The 21,096-nt window shown below is 37.9% G+C and overlaps 1 protein-coding gene across 3 annotated transcripts in view; it reads right to left on the reverse strand.

Annotated features, from left to right (window-relative positions):
• The window catches only part of SPAG9 (sperm associated antigen 9), a 36,236-nt gene that overhangs the window by 8,992 nt on the left and 6,148 nt on the right, over positions 1–21,096 (reverse strand). For 2 of the 3 annotated variants that reach the window (XM_005424597.2, XM_014308471.2), the window contains exons 3-23: positions 18,840–19,050; positions 18,251–18,350; positions 17,567–17,688; positions 14,410–14,467; positions 13,726–13,878; positions 13,586–13,637; positions 13,037–13,167; positions 11,848–11,904; positions 10,823–10,996; positions 10,036–10,165; positions 9,704–9,796; positions 9,251–9,418; positions 8,396–8,567; positions 7,038–7,265; positions 6,155–6,350; positions 5,615–5,737; positions 4,991–5,071; positions 4,445–4,512; positions 3,098–3,246; positions 1,875–2,046; positions 808–921 (exon numbers count right to left, since the gene is read on the reverse strand). In XM_005424597.2, the coding sequence (XP_005424654.1) occupies positions 808–921; positions 1,875–2,046; positions 3,098–3,246; positions 4,445–4,512; positions 4,991–5,071; positions 5,615–5,737; positions 6,155–6,350; positions 7,038–7,265; positions 8,396–8,567; positions 9,251–9,418; positions 9,704–9,796; positions 10,036–10,165; positions 10,823–10,996; positions 11,848–11,904; positions 13,037–13,167; positions 13,586–13,637; positions 13,726–13,878; positions 14,410–14,467; positions 17,567–17,688; positions 18,251–18,350; positions 18,840–19,050 (2,752 nt within the window). The remainder of the gene's footprint in view (positions 1–807; positions 922–1,874; positions 2,047–3,097; positions 3,247–4,444; positions 4,513–4,990; positions 5,072–5,614; positions 5,738–6,154; positions 6,351–7,037; positions 7,266–8,395; positions 8,568–9,250; positions 9,419–9,703; positions 9,797–10,035; positions 10,166–10,822; positions 10,997–11,847; positions 11,905–13,036; positions 13,168–13,585; positions 13,638–13,725; positions 13,879–14,409; positions 14,468–17,566; positions 17,689–18,250; positions 18,351–18,839; positions 19,051–21,096) is intronic. The other variant, XM_031060011.1, reaches the window with a different exon arrangement.

Consider the following 21,096-nt stretch of genomic DNA (forward strand, 5'->3'; position numbering starts at 1 on the left):
TGCATTTTATTTTCTGAAACTTCTGACCACCTGTTATAACTTTAGTCTCAGGCACAAGTGTTGAGGCTTTTTTTGTTGTTGTTGTTTAAATGCAATCAATTTACACAGAGATTCTTCCCAAGCTTTACCTACTTAAGATTTGGTTTGCCCTTGAGCTGTTCTTTTCTCCTGAGATTCAACTGCCCTCAATTAGTTTCAGCCTATGACAAGAGTCTGGGGTCTATTATGAAGCAAAAACCACAGTTTACATGATTGGAATGTGACCTGGATGTTAGTGCCCTGTTTGAATGTATTTACAGCTCCTATAACTCTGAACGTGTCCTTTAAAGCAGTCTGTGCTACTTCTGTTCCAGTCCTTTATATGCACTTTGTGATGAATTCTCAAAAACTTAAAGCCAATCAAATTAGCAACAACAATATCAACATGCTCAAATCAAAGAAAAATGTATTTTGTGATCACATGGCAATCAAAAATAACATTAATAAGAAAACTAATGATGTCTCATATAAGCAATAAACATCTATCAATGCTCTTAATACTCAGAACACCTCTAAGGCTCCAAAGTGTCCCTTTGATTCAAGCCAACTCTGCTCAAATGGCAGTACAGGAGATTCTGGAGATGTGTTATTTTCTCAGGGTAACTGTAACCACATACACAGATATAGGTGCTAAAGATCACACAGGCCTGATCTGTTCATCCTGGCAGTGAAGTTTTCTATCCATTAGCAAGCGCCTGAATGCTGTTTAATACTCTTTTTTATACCTACAGCATATTGCACAGTGCTATTCATTAATATTTTACTTACTTTCTGTTAATGGAATGGAGATGATGACACCATTTCCTGTTCCTACCCATAAACGATTACAAGACACCATAAGTGCTGTGATTCTCACAAATGAGAATCCCAGTTTACCAGTACCTAAAAACAAAAGATGCTTTTCATCAAAAATTATGAGCAAGAATAATTTTAGTTCTACAACAGACAATCTAAAATCCAGCTCCCAAATCATACAGACAAGTAATTCCCTCCCACTTATGACAGAAACAAAGTAGAGGAGCACATTTAAGTTGTAAAGATAACCCAGAAGGCTACAACACTGTAATTAAATTGAGAACCTGTTTCAAAAGTCTAACATTAGCTATGAGAAAGCAAAAATGGTCCTTAATGCTCCACAGTAAAATTTTTTGAGGCTTACCAGCTTTTAAAACCAACAAAAAAGTGAGCTTACAGATATAAGACAGTGGTTTGTAATCCATTTAAATTAATTTCTCATTTGTTAGCGGGATGGGGGGAGCAGAAGGCTGACACCAGCCATGTGCAATGCACAGCAGTGACTTGTGAAGGATTTCCAAGAGCCTAATTACCTGTATTTGTTGTGTAAGGTATGTGGTCAAATTGCTCTTATACAGATATTAATGAAAATAATCAGAGACCTTACTAGGTTCAACAGCAATAAAAATTTCCTATCTTGAGGGGGTTTTTTTGAAAAATTAGGCAATTTTTCCAGGCAGGTAATAGATTCTTCCCATTTTTAGCTATAAAAAATTATATCAGTATAGAAAAAGAGAAAGATTGCAGCGTCTCTATTGGTGCCTGCCCAACTCAACCACCACTTTCCTCATTAGTTATGAGTTTTTAAGGACACTTTACACACCAGGTAAGGTCAACAGACTGTAACAGATGACCCATCATCCCCATCATGCTTCAAAGACTGACAGGCTTCTACTTCCAGATTCAAGTTTGCACAAACTGATTTTAACTGGCCTTTCCACACACCTTTACCCCAAATCTGCAGTAAGAACTGCCTGATCTCTAACAGGAAAAGGAAGCTGCAGACAGCAAGAACACACCAGTTTTTCCTGGGAACTTACCAAGCATTTTGCTTACATAGGGCTCAATGTCCACATCCTGCAGGTGCTGGTAGGTGTGGGCGTGGTAGAGGCGCAGGGTGGAGTCCAGGCGGATGGACACCCATACCCCATCCCCCACCCATGCCAGCTGCCTCACTTGGCTCTCCCTCCTTGGGTGGGCATCAAAGGACTTCTGTGAAACATTGGGGTTCAAATGAGAAGGTAAAACAAAGGGAAGAGTAAGAAAGGTTTCTCTGTTATTCTCATACAGTCTGAACTTGCAATTTTCAATCTAGCACAACCTCTGATTTGCAAGATCACAGACAGTGTTTAGCTCAGTTACAAACAGCATGTTATGCTCTAAAATTGCTGATTCCCTTCCCTGAGTGTGATCTCAAAGCTGTAATTTCCTACTCGGTCTTCATTTACACATCTCATCCCAGCCTGCTCCAGCTTGTCTCCCTTGAACCTGGAGCCTTTTTGGTCTGAGATCCTGCTGCCACAGCACATGGTACATGTGCCTAAAAAATGCCTCTCTTCCTTGTTCATCATGACTGACTTATAAACAAATAAGTCATGTGCAAAATACACACTATCCACCATCAAAACAATCAATTTCACTTTTATATTAACTTCATTTCAGTTTTCCCATATATATTTATAGTCTTCTTCACAAAAACAGGTCATTATTGAGTGACTGATATTTTCAGAAGAGCTGAGCAGCCACCCTCAAAGGCCTGGCCCATGTCTCAGGCCAATTAGCAGGAGCTGAAGCACTTATATTGCTCAAGGCTTGCAGAAACCTCAGGCACTTTCGGGTCTTGAGATGACAAACTAAACACTGCAGATAAAACACCAGCACACACACCTTGCATAAACTTTTCTCCAACTGGAAAGAGAGTACATTCCAAATTAACGCTTGCAAACCTCTGCACATGGGTGGAGAACAAAATGAGGCACACCCAGAATAAGCTGGGAGCTGGCCATACAAGCTCTGCACGAGCACACTTTCCAGTTTCTGGCCAGCCAGAAGTGGAGAACTAAATCTCCCAAAACTGGTTTCAGTAAGTGAGAACTTTCTCATCATGGCTTTAAGTCTTCCAAAACAACTATTTCATAAAACGAATTTGCGAGGTAGCCTGTTTCTGTACTGATGAAAACAGATGTTTCTGGAGTTACTCTGGAGTCCGAGCTGCAGCATTAAAACACAACATTTAATTATTTTAATCACCGTTGGAACTTACCTCTATTTTCATGGCCTTTGGTTGAACAACATAGATTTTGTTCCTGTAGCCACACCAGACCTTGTCATGTACCACTGTCATGCACCGGATGGAGTGGTGTGGCCGGCCCAGGTCCAAGAGGTGATAGTTTGACAAATCCCACTGACCATCTGCAAAAACAGGAAGAAAAAAAGTAACACAGGAACCTGTGTTTGGTTTAAGGAAAATTTAGAAGTACAAGCAACTATCTTAAAAGTCTAATTTTGTAAAGCATTGTAATAATCTGGGTAAATCTGTACAAGTTTATGGCTAGGCTCCTCATTAAACAAACAGCAACTAACATTCCAAATGTTATGTTTTTTAAAAAATAAAGTTGTACAATGATTCAGATTAAAAATCCAGCAAAACATTTTTAAATCAGCAGGTTACCATGTGGTACAGGCTCTGCTTGACTACGACCAGTACCTGTGACAACAAACAGCTTCCCACATAGCACCAGGCACCTGTTGCTGGGCTGAACATAAAGTGTTGGCCAGTGCAGATTTTTTTAAAATATGCTGCAAGGTCTTAAAAAAGGCACCTGAAATCTACTAAAAACATACTAAATTTCATCATTCAACACCAATTAAAATTCTTCTGTAGACTGAACTAAGGCCACAGATCATCAATGACATTCACTAGAGAGGCTTAGGTATTGTCAACCACCACAGTGAGCTTTAAAAAAATAAACAAAACAAAACCACTAAAAACAACTTCATCCCAGCTGCATCTTTTCCAGTACTTGCATTAGTGTTGTGCAACCTTTTAAATTCTTTTAAATGCTGAGCACAAGGATTTAAGCATCACAAGGGAAAGATGAAATTAATAGGGTGGAAAAACCAGCTAATAGATAAGTTTCAGTTGCTCATAGTAAGACCTTCCCCTCCAGGTCCTATTTCTGGAGGCTGAAGAATGGAGCTAGTCCAGGAGCAGTTTGAGCAGAAATTCTGAAGGGATGCTTACAAAATTCTCACTGAAGGACTTGCCCAGAGACAATTTTTATCACTAATAAAACAGAAGACATGACTATTGAGCATAATGAAAATGCAAGAGAGATGACAATCAAAGCAGACTTTCATATGGCGTTTCCCTATGTAGCAAATCTATCCCATTCTCCATTTCAGAGTAAGAAAATACTCCATAAATGCACCACAAGAGTGCAAAACGAGAACTTGAATCTGCAACTGAAATAACAAGAAATATTTCTCATAACAATCCATAAAAAGGTCAATGGGGAATACCTTATCAAAACACTACTTGTAAATCGCACATTTCTTTCCTAACTACTGTTGAAAATTCCCTGGTTCCCAGATGCAACAGAATCCTTACCAACTCCCCGGTGAAAGATTGCAAGCGTCCCATCTGCCAGTGCAACCAAGACTATTCCTTTGACATGTCTGAGGAAAAAGGAGGCACAACAACACAGTCTGTTAGACTGCTCTGCTCAGAAGGCAAGTTTAAAACTAGGTATAAACATTTCATATTTCAACATATTTTTTACAGTCATTTTTTATTAGCCCCAGTGTTTTGATTTCTACAATATAGCTCAAGAGAAGGGATGTAACAAGGAATCAAAATCCAGTTCAGTGAGATTGAAATATATCTGGTTACAATGCCTGAAGAAAACAGCAAAAATAGCAACCTATAACTGTTTTGCATAGCTACAGCTCATCCTTTGGGCTATGTATTTCCAACAGGTACAAGATTCCTTTTATTTTCCTTACTCCCTAGAAGGTTTCCATTGTCCCTCAAAAAGCATGCAGGCAGTTATGGCAACTGACATTCCCAATATCTGAGGAGGAAATAAAAAATTACTTTGGAAAGTATTTTAACAGAAATTCATTATGATTTACATGACATTCTTTTAGGACTTACACAATACTGAGAATAGAATCTTTAAGTTTAATGGCATGAACACATTTCCTCCACTGGGCCACTGATGAATGAACATACAGGCTGCAAAGACAAATCAGGAGGGATTAAAAGCACTACCAGACAAAAACAACCACAAGCAAAACCCTTATAAACTGAAATCCACAATCAAAGGGAAAACAAGTTTTCATCTTCCACTGGAAATTATGTGTACACTGAAAGGAAGAACTACATGAGCAGCAGAATGGCTTTTTCAAAGGTCTAAAGCATTACAAACTCCCTTGCAGACCCATCTGCAGTAAAAATTACAATACATTTTTCTAGCATACTAAAATATTGAAAATTATGTAATTAACAGACCATAACAATTTCTTTGAATACAAAAAAATCCCAGAACTTCTCTGCAGATAAAGTGTTATCTAACAAAAAGGGACTTGCTAATCACCTACAATACTTCCTTTGAATTCTGTAATGCCTAAAAACTGCAGCAAAGCATTCAAGGTTTTGGCTCTCTTGAGATCATCCTGTCTTAATCTTGACTTGAGACTGTTATCAGGCCTGTAGGCACAAGAAGCAAGTTGAAAGTAATGATTATAAATAAATATAACAAGATTAGGACTTCCTTACCATCCATTCTGTGCTCCAAGCCACATGGTTGGTAAAAGGCTACTCATTTTCTGTGCTTCTTCTCTCACTAGATCTTGCTCACTTGGGAGAACTGCAACATCCTTATATAACTGTGACTCAGTACTAGAAAAAAACACCAGTTAAAATACATTTAATAAACTGCACAGATTACTCAGGCTATAAGCCAGGTGTTTACTTCATAATTGAGAGTTCCTACACTGCCTTTTGAAGTACATGAGATATTTAAAATACAGTAACCACACATGAAAGTACATGTACCTCAATAAGCATGAATTTCTTCAAGTGGCCATTTACTTTTACAGGGAAAACTAGGTTCTATTCAAACCTGTCAGTGTTATTACCTCTGGGGAATGGCAGAAGAGAGTCACAAAGCACAGTCTTGTACCAAGACTACTTATATGAACTTCAACACACTTAAAAAGGAAAAAGAGTAGTCATTTTGTCTCCATGCTATGTGCCTACAAACATCACACTTTTAAAAAATACATTTTAAGAGGTATGAGGCCTGAGACTAGGTACTTAGGCTGATACACTGGAGATGCCTCTGTTGTATGCTGCACTCCCAAGGGATCTGTAAAGACATGCTCTGTGTAGACTCCAGTTTGTGCAATATCAGCTGTGTCTTCTCCTGTCCCTGCATTGACTTCTGTTGCTTCTGTTGCCTCCTCTGCTGTTGGAATGTTCTCATCTACTGAATTATTTTCAGCTGCAATATCTATGAAACAAACAAATTTGAAAAAGAACTGCAATAGAATCTGCTGCTGTTTAAAACAGCCACAACTTGATACTTAAAACTGAAGTGAATAGCTGTCACAGCCAGACAGTTACAATTTCCACATCAGAATCAAAAAACATCACATCAGAAATGCCCAAATTTTAGCAGGTGGCACTGTATAAACAAATGCCAAATGCACTTTTAAGTATCAGCCTGATGGCTCAGACTGGACATTAAATTATTAACTAGGACAGCAGTAAACAAGGCCAACCACCACATATCCATTGACAATCATATTACCACATAGCTCTGCAGGCCATACGACAAAAAAAAAAAGTATGAATGCCTACAAAATAATCACTTATACTTAAATCTCTATTAAGACTTGACAAAATCCAAGGTATTCATTTTAGTCACTCTCTGGTAAGATCTGCATTTCAAATACTACATTAAAATCTCTCTCTAGAGCAGGCACAAGAATTCTCACAAAAGTACCTACAAGAAGCAGCTGCCAATTCCCATTTCATGTCACCTCCACCACTTTCTCAGCTACAATTTACAGATTCACAGCAAATTTATGTTATCACAGCTTACACACTGTTAACGTCAGTAGTTGCACCACTTATTTCCAGCTGCATCTCAAGGTGTTTGGCCAGCCCTGATACACCTGTAGTGTTTATCACATACCTGACTGTTTCTCTGCCACAGGTGAGGCTCCACTGGCGTCATGGGCACCAGGAGTCCCTGTGAGACCCTCAGCAGTGCAGCCCACCACAGTGATTCCCCCCAGCAGGCTGTCAGTCTCAGCAGAGCTGTTGCTGGTCATACTGCCACACAGGGAGGATTTGTCCACTTGGCTGGAATCTGCTTCCTGGGACCCTTCTTCTCCTGCAGGGTAGTCTGTTTCTCTTGCCCCTGAAAGAGATTAAACTCAGAATAACATAATATCCTGAGCTGGAAGGGACCCACAAAGATTAAACTCAGAATAACATAATATCCTGAGCTGGAAGGGACCCACAAAGATCCAGTCCAACTCCTGGCCCTGCACAGATACCCAGCAATCCCACCCTTTGTCTCAGAGCATTATCCAAATGCTCCTGGAGCTCTGGCAGCCTTGGTGCCATGACCACTGCTCTGGGGAGCCCTTTCAGTGCCCCACCACCCCCTCAGGAATCTTTTCCTGATATACAGCCTAAACCTCCCCTGGCACAACTTCAGGCCATTCCCTTGGACCCTGTCACTGGGTGTTTTTCATAGGGATAAAGCCAAATCACTTCTCTATCTAATAACTAAGCTTCAAACTCAATGAGCTCTCCAGAGATTAAACATGCAGACAGCCCCTATCTACAAGGTTAGTTTCACATAATCAGCAAATGTGGAAGATGCTGTCACAAAGCTCACAAAACAAAAGCAAGATCGACATATGCTGCATTACAATGTCATTCACTCTATTTCAATCTGCAGCTTTCCAAATAGTTTATTTCAATTTTAATTATATCTTCCTTTAAAATCAGATTTCATAACAGTGCAGGTACACAAGGGCACCTATCTATATCTTTATGAAGAATTTAGGTGCAATAGAGCTTTGGTTCTGGAAGAAAAACTGTTTTTCTCATGTCCAATTCTCTTATACTTTCAAGACTTAAATTACACTCAAATGCAAAAAGGATTCCCTCTGCAGGGAGCTTGCTTATCTTCAAAAGGCTGAAGAAGTCAAAAAAACAACAAACATTCTTCTTTTTGTGATGTTCACAATTCCATGAAATATCAACACCGTTGCAGTTTACAGTACATCAAACAAAACAGTTCCCCTTGGCTGCTGACATCTCTCTGATTTTCGGTAAATGCAAATCAACAGCCAACTAACAGTGAAACAGTAGGGTAGAAATGCAATAGTTTAATGTACAACTAACCACTTTCGTATTGCTCTGTTACAGTAACTTTTCATCATACTAAGTAACAAATCTGTGGGTTTTCATTGCATATGAAAAACTGAATAGGAATCAGTTAAAAAAAGCAGGAGCTGAATCAGCCCAAGCATTTACCTGGCACACTGGCAATACAAAGCACGTGAGAATTGCAAACAATGAAACTGTCCAGAATATTCCCTGGTTGGTTTGCATCAATAATGATAACTTTTGTAGCAGAATGTGTGCTAGTACAGATCCAAACTAGACTGGATAATTCTTCCTGGTGTTTCAGTTCCTTCTGCTGATCCTGAAGGAGAACAAAGGCAGAAATTAACAACAGAAAGGGGGACAAGAATAGAATTACTACATTTGATCTTTTATGGTTTTACATTTTCACCTACAGCAATACACATAAATATGTGGGAAGTTAAGTATCTTCAATGCCATTGCAAAACTACACATAGTTACTTGTTCTTTATGTAAATGAAGTAAGTATAAAGCTCCCTCATATTTCATACTTCTATTAAAAATATATAAAATACTATAATTACACTGCATAATTATACAGTTAGACCAGTATAAAATAAAAACATTATTGACATGCTAACTGCCATACTCAGTAGCACCACAGGTTAATGTGATATCCCAAAACGCTTGAAAATTTAGACTGTTTTTATGCCCTTCATATGAATTCTATTCATGGCAATTAGAACATAAACAGGTCTGACACAAATGGTGTAGCACTGGTATAAGCAGTACATAATTTTGATGTAAAATTTATTTGCTCCTGAGATTTGCCAGCAAGGGAAGATTCAAAAGTATTTAACAGTTGGATTCGATAACCCAAACATCCTGGGCTAATGACTAACCAAGAAAACTCTATTTGTTACCAATGAACCTGATTAGAAAATACTTTAGTACTCTACAGTTACACAGTAAAGGTGTATATAACTATATAATTTATAAAATGTGCCTTGGCAGTGACCTCACCTTGAGCTCTTGATCGAGTTTATCTAAGCTACTCTGGGATCCTGTTTGCTGCTTGTTGCCATCTGCATCCACACCAGTCACATCATTGTAGAACACACTGGCACCAACCACAGATCCTCCATCTCGTGTCTTCCCTCCTGACAGGTTCACCCCTACAGCACACCACAGCTTGGGAGAAAAAGAAATGTTTCACTTGAATCTCATACTAAAAAAAAGAGAGAGAGACAAGCATTGTTAAATATGCTAAGTGATATAAACATTATTATATATCCGGAGTCCATTTTAAGTTATTAATTACAATTAAAGTCATATACATTTTACTGAGACATAAATTCTTCTTCACTATGTTTAAAAAAAACCAACTTATTTGAAAAAGAATGTAATTGAGTCCAAAACAAAAATATTTAAGCTATAGTTTGCCCAAGTCTCTTATCATCACTGGAAACATCCTACCTTCATAGAGGTATCCTTCTCATCCAAAGGTCTCAGGTAAACAGGTACAGGCAAGTTCTTCATCTTATTTTCACCCTGTCCACCATTTGCCACCTAGGTAAAAAAACAAACAAAAAATTTTACCTTTAAAAGAGGTTTACAATCTTTGGAACCAGTTGCTCAGAATTTATCAGACACAATTAAGAGTTTCGCATTGTTGTCTCCTTTACAAAGATTCTTTACTGCTAAGTTCAACAAAAAAAAGCTAGAATCAAACACAAGCTGTGAAATCACACCCTCTTCAAATGTGACAAAACATGAAGCTGTTACCATTACGCTTGAAAACATCATACCTGTTTGTATTTCTGAGGTAGACTCCAGCCAAAAGCCTGCACTCTGCCATCCTCCTTCTGGACATGAGCTTTCACCTGGCGGTACTGCTCCCTCTTCTGCTCCCGGCGTGAGGCTAAACTGGCTTCAGTTCTGGGCAAGAATCAGGATTGAGGAACTTCTTACTTATGTTCTTTAGAATCTCTTGTGCAATGGGAATTGCTGTTAAACTCAATAACCAAGATCACTGTGGAAGCACTGGGTTACCAAGGATATCCCTAGGTTTTTTTCACCTATCAAGACACCTGGTTTCCTGTGGGCTATTTTTAAGGGATTGGGGGAAACCAGGCAAAACCAGAAAGTCTATTGCCAGCATCCTTAAAAAAATTAACTTGGGTTGTGTAGCTCTACTAGGAGCTTTAAAAGTTGTAACTCACAAGGACATGTTGCCAAAACAAAGAACAGGAGAAAAAAATAATTACAGATTCTTGTTAGCCTGACTCTTAAGTGAACCTTAAGTACCTGTACAGTTATTGCTCAGCTACATTTTCATATAAAAGCGTACCAAGTGTTGCCTCCTGTGCCTAAATGCACTTTCTTGAAAGACAGTGGTATTTACCAAGTAGAATATTTCAGCCAGGTGCTCCAAGTATTCACCCACTGCTGCACATTTCACTCTGCACTATCTTGATGCCTTATGAATCAACACTCACTTCAGGAGATTCACTTAGCAGCATGCTAGTAATCTCAGAGAACTAAAAGAGTAAACACTTTATAGAGCATATCTACTTTAAAACCAAAATGTCTTACTCTTCACTGAGGAATTCAAAGGCTTTAGATTTGTCACTGGGTAATTGAGATAAGGTGCTGCTTCTTTTCTTGACTGATGGAGTAATGTGCGAGGTTGGAGCATTATATTTAACATTGACAGGAGGTTCTGGTTTCTTTGCTGTATTGCTGGATGAACTGAAGAGCCTGCTAAAACTAGAAGAAGAGAAAAAGACAAGAGTCAAGATTTGTCAAATACATCCAAATTTGACTATGCAGGCAAAACACAGCATATGCCAGCCTGTTCAAGACAGTTATAAGGTAAGAAACTGGAGCCCAACACACTCAGCAACACTCTCAATGCACAAAACTCATGTCCATAAGAAAAATTTTTAAAGGATTATTATCCCATTTATCAAATTCAATGGGAACTTCATCTTTAATTAACATCTACAGGGAACCAACAAAATTAGGATGTGAACATCACACCTGGAAGACAGTTCTATGAAGGACATTAGTTCATGCAGACAGCATTCTAAAAAACCCACTATTTTCAATGCAACAAGATAAAACAGTTTTCTGCAAGTCGCAACATCAAAAGGATTATTTGACAAACATCTTGTTGAGAAAAATACTGGTTTAGATTTTAAGAGCTTGAAGTCAGAAAGGAGAATGTAACTCTCGGTAAGCTGTACTTCACAGAGGGAAAAGAAGCTGAAATAAATGCAACCCACATATGCTATTCAGGTTTCTACTTTTCATCATAAAAATGAATGTGGAAAAAATGCTCAGAACAAGAATCCTGGTGCATATTCACCTAGGAAAAACATTCCAGCACTTTGGTATTTAACTTCACAAAGTGCACAGCCACTCACTACACACTGCAGCTTACAATACATTTTGTCTTCCAGAGCAGTCTTACCGAGTTGGCATGCTGGGCAACAAGAGGAGAAATGTTAAGATATCTTCATCTGCCAAAAAATAATTAGCTAACATACGCAAATGTGCCAGCTAATTGGTTAGGGTCTTTATTTATTTTTGCCAGTAAGTTGTGCTTCTATACATACAATTGCCAAATGCTTGATCTTTTCTTCTCTTGCATGGCTGGATTTTCTCTGGATGCTCTACAAGAAATTAATTCCAAGTTTACTAAGTTAGCAACAATTTAAAAAGGAAAAGGAATGGAACAGTGTGAAATTCTTATTTTTTAAAAAAAGGTAGCATCTTGAAAATAATAAACCCTTTTTTTCACACTACTGCTTCTTTACTGATCAGAGCACAATACCGAAATTCCCACTACAGGAAATAACGTTACATAATAAACTTCATTCACATTTCTTTGCATCTCAAACAAACTGGCAACTTTTCAGACAGAAGAGACAAATCTGCATAACACTTTGTAATCAAAAAAGCTTGAAGAAAGCAGCAAACCATTCAAAATTATTCTGCTCCCTATTTAATGTTTTAACCATTGTTTTTTGTTTTAAAGTCTATTAATCTTCAATACATCAGTAAATAATTGCTAAAGTGTTCCCACAGCCATAGATTAGAGATAGGAGAGGATTTCTACAGCAGATAATAGCTACAGAAGAACAAGCCATGGCTGTTGGAAATGCACATTTTTACTCCTAAAGGGTCACAGGCATGAGGACAATGGGAACAATTACATGTCACTGCTGTCAATGGCCAGCAGGCAGCATCACAGCCTCTGGTACCTGTGGTCAGGGACAAGGATGAGTTGGTCTGAGGCAGAAAACTTATGTTTTCAAACCATACCTTCCAAACAACTGAATATTCAGGATGCAAATGAGACCAAATCACCATCTTTATTGTTTATATTTAACATGCCTTGCACAGCTTTAAACTGTTTTATCCTGAACAACCCAAGTCTTTCCAAAGGAATTATGCTCAGTCTGAAGACATTATCCCTATTTTGACAGCACAAGGCATGTGTACACACAGAGTAATTTTTAATGCCCACCACATTCATGTTATTTACAAATACCAACTTTCTTAACTGTTCCAGAACAAGCATCCCTTGAAAAAATGTGTGTATTTCACATCATATGAAGTAACATATCTTCACTGAGGTCCCACCAAGAACTATTCTGACAAACTATATGCCCTTAACTTAAAAACAATGACCCTCATGGGCATGAGGAAAACAAGCAGAAGGCAATGAACCTGCTGACCAGATCACCCAGCATCTAAAAATCACAAGGAGCTCTGTCAAAGATTCTATAAGAGCCTTTTCACCTTATCATCTCAGTCCATCGGACAGCCTCCTGCAGCTCCATCAGCCTCTCCTTGTACTGGTTCCTCTCCATCAGCACTCGGGCCATTTCCACACGTGTGAAGCGTTTCCGCTGTGCCGTGGGGACATCGCTCTGGGCACACAAGTTAATAAACATGGCAGGGACAAAGGTGCACCATGGGGCCCTGCAGAGCCACCCTCTGCCTCTTGATAACAGCCAGGCTAGGGCACAATTCCAGATTAAATATAGTTTGGGGCTTTGGAAATCTGGGTTTTACCTTTCTCTCCTCCCATCCTTTGAATGCAATATAATGTGAATGAAAACAGGTCTTCAAAAAAAGTGTGTGCTAACAGTGGGCAGAGAGGAAAGCAAGACAACTAATCACTGTCAATTTAAGTTTACTTGTGCTCTTTAGATCTTCTGTCATTTCTATACAGGAAGGAACTTTACCACTACTTGTTAAGCAGTAAGTTTTAGTAGCACTCACTAAACACACAGACTTCTAATGTCCCATTGACATATGCACACAAAACCACACATATACACCTACATCATCATCCTCTTTAGCCTTCTGTCTTGCTTCTTCTGCTTCTGCACGAGCTCTAAATAGAAAATAAAAAACAGCTGCAATAAATATCACAGTAGGGGTTTTTCTTCTTTTCTTTTTTTACACCATGGAATTAATCTTACTTTCTCAGCTCTTCTTCCAGTTCTTTATTCTTCTCTTCAAGCTTTTGCTTTGCTTGTTTTATAGCCTCTAATTCACCTTGTAGTACATCCTTTTCACAGGTCAGTTCATCCACCTTTGCTATTAAATCATTCTTCACTACATTCAGTGCATTTCTACACAAACATTGGAAACATATGGTTATAAGGATGGCCATGGTCTCGCAGTTCAGCTTCAGCCTGGTTTTATTTTTAAAGATCTACACATTTCTTACACAGAGCTGCTGTAAAAAGATACAGCTTTCTTAGAGGTCAAATCATCTCCTCCCAAATCTCCAACATTCAAACACATTCACATTCTCTCTGTTAGAAAAAAGTACTGATAAATAGTTTGATTTTCCCTCAACAGTGCTCCAGTGGATTTGCCTCTGCACTTAAAGCTGTGTTTCTGACAGGGAGTTGATCTCATCAGGACACAGCACTGCATTTCTTGGAGTCTTACAAGGATAAAAGCAGATTTTTCCTCTTAGATCCTTAATTTCTAGAAGACCAACTCAGACAAATGCACCTACAAATTCAAAATACTCACACCCCCATTACTCTGAGAACTGAGAGCACATTTGTATAGTTTCAATTCTGTATCAGGATATTGAAGATATAATGAAATAACAGAAACTCAGTATTTTTTACATAAACATTCTCACTTACTTTGTCTCCAGCAGCTGAGTGTTTTCCAAAATAAGGTTTTCAACCTCACGCCCCATTCCTTTCCAAAGGAAACAAACACATTAAATTAGCAAATAAAATGGATGTTTTTACAAAACTTATGTTTTGCCATTGTCTAAAGTCAAATGAATTTTACGTATGACAAACTTGTCAGAAGAACTGTGAGCTATCTGAAGTTTCAGGTTCAACCTACCTTCTACAATTAGCCTTCCCTCCCACCTTCTCCCAGCCTGACTTCAATTAAAAAAAGCCCAAAGACATCCCGACCTAAGCACAGGCCAGTGCTGCTACTCTGTATATTTAGAAGATGTTACAGTACCAAGTCAAAAAGCAAACACAGCATATGTTGCAGAAGTATTAGACCACAAAATGTTCAGTTTAAAATGCTCAACTGTGTTTTACACCATTATCATTATTGCTTTTTGATCTCTTATAAACTGTTATATACCAAAGTGTATCATTATAGACAAAAAACATGCTGAATAAAGTTCAGATTGTGAAAGCCCTGCAGATTTCCCCAGAGCAAATGATACCTTACCAAAGAAATTATGGTCTTTAAAGCCCATGCATTCCATGTAGAGCAAAAACAAGAACAAGAAACATTTCATGTGAGGTGTAGTATGATTGAGGAGAAATAAAATATTAAGACTTAGGAAGTAAGAGGCAATTAAAACAAAGCCACCACCAAAAATCTGAAGTGGGATGTAATGCGATTAGAAGCAGGATTTATACAGAAGACTGATGTGGAAGGATTTAAGTTTGTCACAACCATTTCCATTGGTTAAACCTCTTATAAGAATCAGTAACTCAATAGTGTCTCTCATTTTCTGTGAAATAATTTAGAAGCACAGTCCTTGGAAGAAATTCTAAGCCATTCAGAAGTTCCCAATTAATACGCTCTTCTGGAGAAAAGTGAACATAACTTTTCAACATAACTACTAACATAACTACTTCAGTATAACTTATATTTCTGGAAATTAATTTCTCACCCTATTTTTTGCATACCTAATATAATTTTCAGAATTTAAAAAAGGTAGTTCCAGGAGAGAATAATTCTTTTGCATCTTGCACAGCAAAATAATTATGACACAGATAACAGCAGAAATTATGTTAATTCAAGATTAACATAATGAAGGAAAAAGGTATCTTAATGGTGGAGACTTTTTAAAATACTTTAGAAACACAATCTTCTAAAGCAACTTTGGCGGCAGAAGACTTTAAAGATATTTGGATAAAGAAGAAAAGGTATCTATAAATAGACATGCAAGTCAAAGTTCTCTCTTTTGACATTTCCCTCTCTGGGTTTTGGATTAAAAGTAAATGATATTTACTCAAGTAACTTAGATCAACCATGGTTAATTTAACAATATCTGGAGAAATCCCCTATACTACAACCATCAAGAGATTTTATTCAAGTTGCTCTTGCTTTTTAAACACTTTCAATATTCACAGATAAACGTATGTAGGATCACATCCAACAGGTTTCAGGATCTTTTATAATGCAAGAACAAAAACTATAAAGCCAGAGTGCAACAGCAAAAAAAAGTTACCACGCAGGGAAAAAATGCAGAGAACATATTGTATGAGAGCAGCAGCCAAGAATGCCTAACTGGAGAAGCAACAGATTTCAAAGATTTTTTGAAAAAAGAAGCATACACACCAGAATATTCCCCTGGGTATGCAGCCCAAGAGAAAACAGATTAGAGAATCCTAATTAACTATTTTTAAACAACTGTATACTGAAGTTTAATGCTCACTTAGAACAGGTCCAAATGCTTCAAACACACAGACTGTCCTGGATGCAGGTGCGGCTTTTCAGATTTTGAACTATGGTTGTTCTCAAAGCGAAATTACGACTCTAATATAAAATTTTCAGACCAACACATTCTGCATAACAAATGCAGGTATAACCCTAGGCTTAGTGCGCACACACTGGTGTTTCAGCAATAGATTTACAGAAAATGGTAATAAACTCACTGACAAACCTTAAATAAGTTATATTAAAAATTATATTATTTTTTGCCCATGAAAAACAAAGCATTAGGATCAGGATATTCTGACAATAGTTTGCTTTCTTTAATCAATTTATCACAGCTAAGGGATGGATGTTGCTCCATGTTAATACTCTCCAGTATCTGTATTTTTGCATGCAGAATGCGTGATTATTTATCTCTGTGAGAATGGAATGACATCCAAGAGCTTTAGATGGAGTATGTTGCAGTAAGGATGTGGAGAGCCTCACTGCTCAGAGTGACAACAAAGAAAAACCATCTCAGACTGGAGATAGGTTCATTACTCCTAGTGAGTAATACTTGCAGAAATGTCACCTGTTTGATATAAAATAAGTTTCTGGAGGAACACTGAACAACCAGAAATACAGATTGCACACAGGAGTTTCAACAGTCCTAACAATCTGTATTTTTGCAGGGTCAGAGGACAGAAGCAAACAAGCTGCTGATTTTCTGCACACAACTCATTTCAAAAGCACTTGAGAGTAGCATCTGCATTTTATACAATCCATAGTATCAGCTTTCATTATCTCAAAATGAGGCCTGAACAATTACATAGTAAAAATATCTTGCTATATTGTTTATAGAAAGATTATTCTTCTGATGACCTTTTTGATCTTGGTCAACTCAAATTTATTTCAATCATTTGAAGTAAGTGACTGAAATAGTCAGCATAGAAGTAACAGCAAGATGTTTAGGGGAAGGAGAAATGTGGGTTTTCCCTCCCCTATCAATTAACAGTTTGATTCTCAAATTACCACCACTTCATTTGCTGAAATTCTTTCAAATTAAAATCTTAAAGGAGATGATAAAGCCAGGCCACTACAGATCAGGCACAACCTGAATAAAACTACCTAAAACTAGTTCAAGACAAAAATCCTTCCTTGAGAAAAAAATCCTTATGTAAGAGAACATAGAGGGAGAAATGGAGAATAGTGTAGGAAGTGCCCCAAAAGATTAAGCTCCTTATACAGAGAGAAAGAAGAAATGCTTCTGGTTTTGCATTCCAATGATTACCTTAGGATGCTACTCAAACAATTTTAATGCAAATGAAATGTAACAACAAATCCAGCAAGACTAATTAAGCACTTCGTAAAAAGGAAAATTTCTGTATACAGCATCTTTCTTACCAAGTAAATCTGCACCTTCGTCCACATCTCCAATTAGGCCAGAACCAGCAGATGACAGCTCTTCAAAGAGTGACTCTGTGTTACGGTCAAATGCTTTGTTCTTGATGCCTTTGGTGGGAGTGCTGGGCAGAGAATTAAACAAGACATGAAAAAGCAGGGAAATAGCACTTCCACAATGAAGAAAAGCTTTCTCTCTATTTTTTACCAGTAGTTAATTTGTTCCCTCAAACAAACCCCACAAGCTTTCATTTGACTTAAAAGTTCTAGATTCTATTTTCAAATACTGCTTTGCCATTAAGATCTCAAAGCAGTTGCTGATACTGAGTCGGACAGCATTGTAATAAGTCAAAGCATGTCAAGTTTTGGCCTATAGAAATTGAGTTGTGTCAGGACTTACCCCAAATGCCTGAAGAATAGACAGCTCAGCTAAACTGGAAAATATTTAATAGAACAAGAATGCAAGAGAACTGAATAGTAGGAGGTCAAAATATTCCTCTGGTCAGAGAAGGGGCTCGTTTCACACAAAGCTCTTCTTACATCCTTAAGATTCACCATATAGGATAATTTTATCCTTCTCATCACAAGAATTAAACAAAGACAAGAAAAGGAAAATTCCCATATACAGCATCTTTCAATAACCTTCTAAAATTTGTCTTCTTCCTCAAATCACAATACACAACTTACCTGGAACCCTTATATCCACTGAGATCTTTATCCATATCCAGCTCTGGAGTTGACTCAATAATTGCCTGAACTTCAGATTTTTCTTCATTTTCATTTTCCCCTGGAGCAAAGCAAGTGGTACATACCCATAAACAAAATCATCATGACATATTAACTACATGTAGTAGTTCTTCATCAATCACCAACTTAGGATACATCTGTACAAAGATTTATCAAAATAATTAAATGAAAAGACCCACAGATTTTGATACTCTAGTGCAGATATTGGAATTTCTAGGTCTCTCCCAAATTTAACACAAGTCATCCAACAACACTTATTTCCTACTACTCCTGCAACTGAAACCAAGATGTCCAACACTTCACAACTCTATTTGCCTTTTCTACTGCCAAAGAAATGTCTTAAATAATTCTGATTCTGAAAAAAAAAGGACTAAAGTCACCAATAAACAACAGACTTATCTCTGACCAATATTCTGTACTCCTTAAAATATTGAGCCCATTCTCATTTGTGGCACAACAAAAGATAGTTAATAAGTGATCAAATATGAGGTCCATAGTAACCCTACATTAAGAAGTTAAAGCAGCTCACCAGTACACACATTTCTTGTCTCTTGAGCTACCTGTACTTCAATATTCTTGCTTACATCCAGCTCCTCATTTGACATCTCTGTGTCCTTTGCAAGCCCTTCAACATTTTCCTTTCGAGGAGTTTCAGCAGGCAGCACAGGAACATCTGAAGCAGCTGTGGATGCTGGCGTAGTACATTTGGAGCCTGCTTGGCTAACATCAGAGAGCTCATCCTAGAATTGCAGCATTACCAGTAAAAAATGAACATCAAGTTTTATTAGAAGAGTTGGGCATATACACTAAGGAACAGATAACAAAATCACTGTATTTTATTGAAAATTATGCAAATGAAAAGACAAATTAATAAAAATATTTTAAGCCAGTACAGTCATCTTTAGCCTATGACTGTTTCACTCTTGCTAAGACAATCACAGCTACATAAAAATACCTTTATTTTTTTATAGCAATGTTTGATCACAGCTGATAGTCTTAGTCACTACTTTTCTGTGAAGGCTTCCAGAAAACAAGAAGCATTCTCATCCTAAGGGTCCTTCTAGCTGCACAATGAACTGCCTAATTGTCCCAAAGCTGTTAGAAAATTAATGGTTCTGAATATACACAGTACCTTAAAAAGCAGCCACTGAAGAACTGATGTAAATATGGATTTAACTAATATAAAACTGTGGTAATTCATAGAATCATAATCACAGAATGGTTTGGGTTGGGAGGGACCTTAAAGATAATTTTGTTTCAACACCCTGCTGTGGGCAGGGATGCTTTCCACTAGACCAGGTTGCTCCCAGCCCTGTCCAACCTGGCCTCAAACATTTCCATATTTGCAAGCACTTCACTTAAGTTTTATGCGCTTTCCAGTCTGAACTGTGAGCACTGGCTGACAGTGGGAATGGGACCTGGAACTGCGGTAACTACTTGCCCAGTTAGATTTCAGATCAACCAAGGAACATCAGTATACAGTTCCTCCTCAGAAACTGATTCCTGGCATGACACCATGTCAAGACCCATACGTATGACATTAACTACAGACTTAATCCAGCTGCTGGACTCCAGATTGGGACCATCACCCAGACACAGCTGCATCCAGCACTGTGTGGGAGGGCAGAGTGGACTGTGTGTGACACAACCAGAGGCCACTACCTGAATATACCAACAGCCCTTTTTCAGTTTTCTCTCATCTCCTTCCTTCACATTTTACTGCCCATTCATGCCTCGACCCACATCAGATGTCTGATCTATGACTTAAGCAGCACATGACAGTGAACAACACCCCACTGCACAGAGGAGAACAAGTCTGCCTGTTTAGGCCCATAGTTTCTAGCACACACCATTAGAGGAATCTTGCTGGGGAAAATAAAGATTAACTTTCAGGCTGCTGTTTGCAAAATGGAGGCAGGATGGTAACATTTTATCAAAAGTTCTTGTAAAGTTTGTTTGGGAATCACAGGTGAAAAAAAGGCTCTTGGACAAGTCTGTGACATTTTTTAAAGAGAATGTGACTGAATTTGTCAAGAACAAAACAGGTTTAGATTTTGCAAAGGACAAATTCACTGCATGCCTTTTTGAGGAAGAAATAAAACTGAATTTAAAGGTTATTTTAAAATAACACAGAAGAGACCTGCATGTAGATGTACACTGTCTCACTTGTACTTAGCATAAGATTAGTATTAATTGTAACTTACAGATTTCTCCTTTTGGAACTTACTAAGGCAAAATTTTTATTTGTGTGGGGACAGGGAGGAAAGCAGATATTTATGTGTATCAGCATAAATGTAAATCTTGCATCTTATAGTAACATCTCCACATTGAATTTACAAATCCTAGAAACAAAAATACAGCACTCATTGCCTATCAATTACTGACAGTTCTCATTGTTTTATAGTAAATTACAGAATAATCAATTATTAATATTCGGTTTTCTGTCAAAAGTATTCAGAAATACAGACACCTCTAAAGGAATGAAAGAAAAGAAAAAAACACTGCAATTTACCCAACTGCCTTCTGAAATGTGTGAAGCTGAGGCATTAGCTAGTGGTTCATACTCGAGTGAGCAGATACAGAAGGGAGGAAGTGGTGCCCCTTACCAAGGGCAACCAGAGCTCACACAAACAAGAAATAAAACCTCAGCAGAGTTGCTGGCTCTGTTTAAACACTTCTACATCTTTGTATTCCAAGAGCATCCACTAACTGATGCAGCACAAACCAATCACTGACTTTCACACACAAAGCTCAAGGAAAATAGCTTGACAGCACAAGAAAAAACA

The sequence above is a fragment of the Geospiza fortis genome, unplaced genomic scaffold (genome assembly GCF_000277835.1).
Source record: "Geospiza fortis unplaced genomic scaffold, GeoFor_1.0 scaffold244, whole genome shotgun sequence".
Lineage (NCBI taxonomy): Eukaryota > Metazoa > Chordata > Aves > Passeriformes > Thraupidae > Geospiza > Geospiza fortis.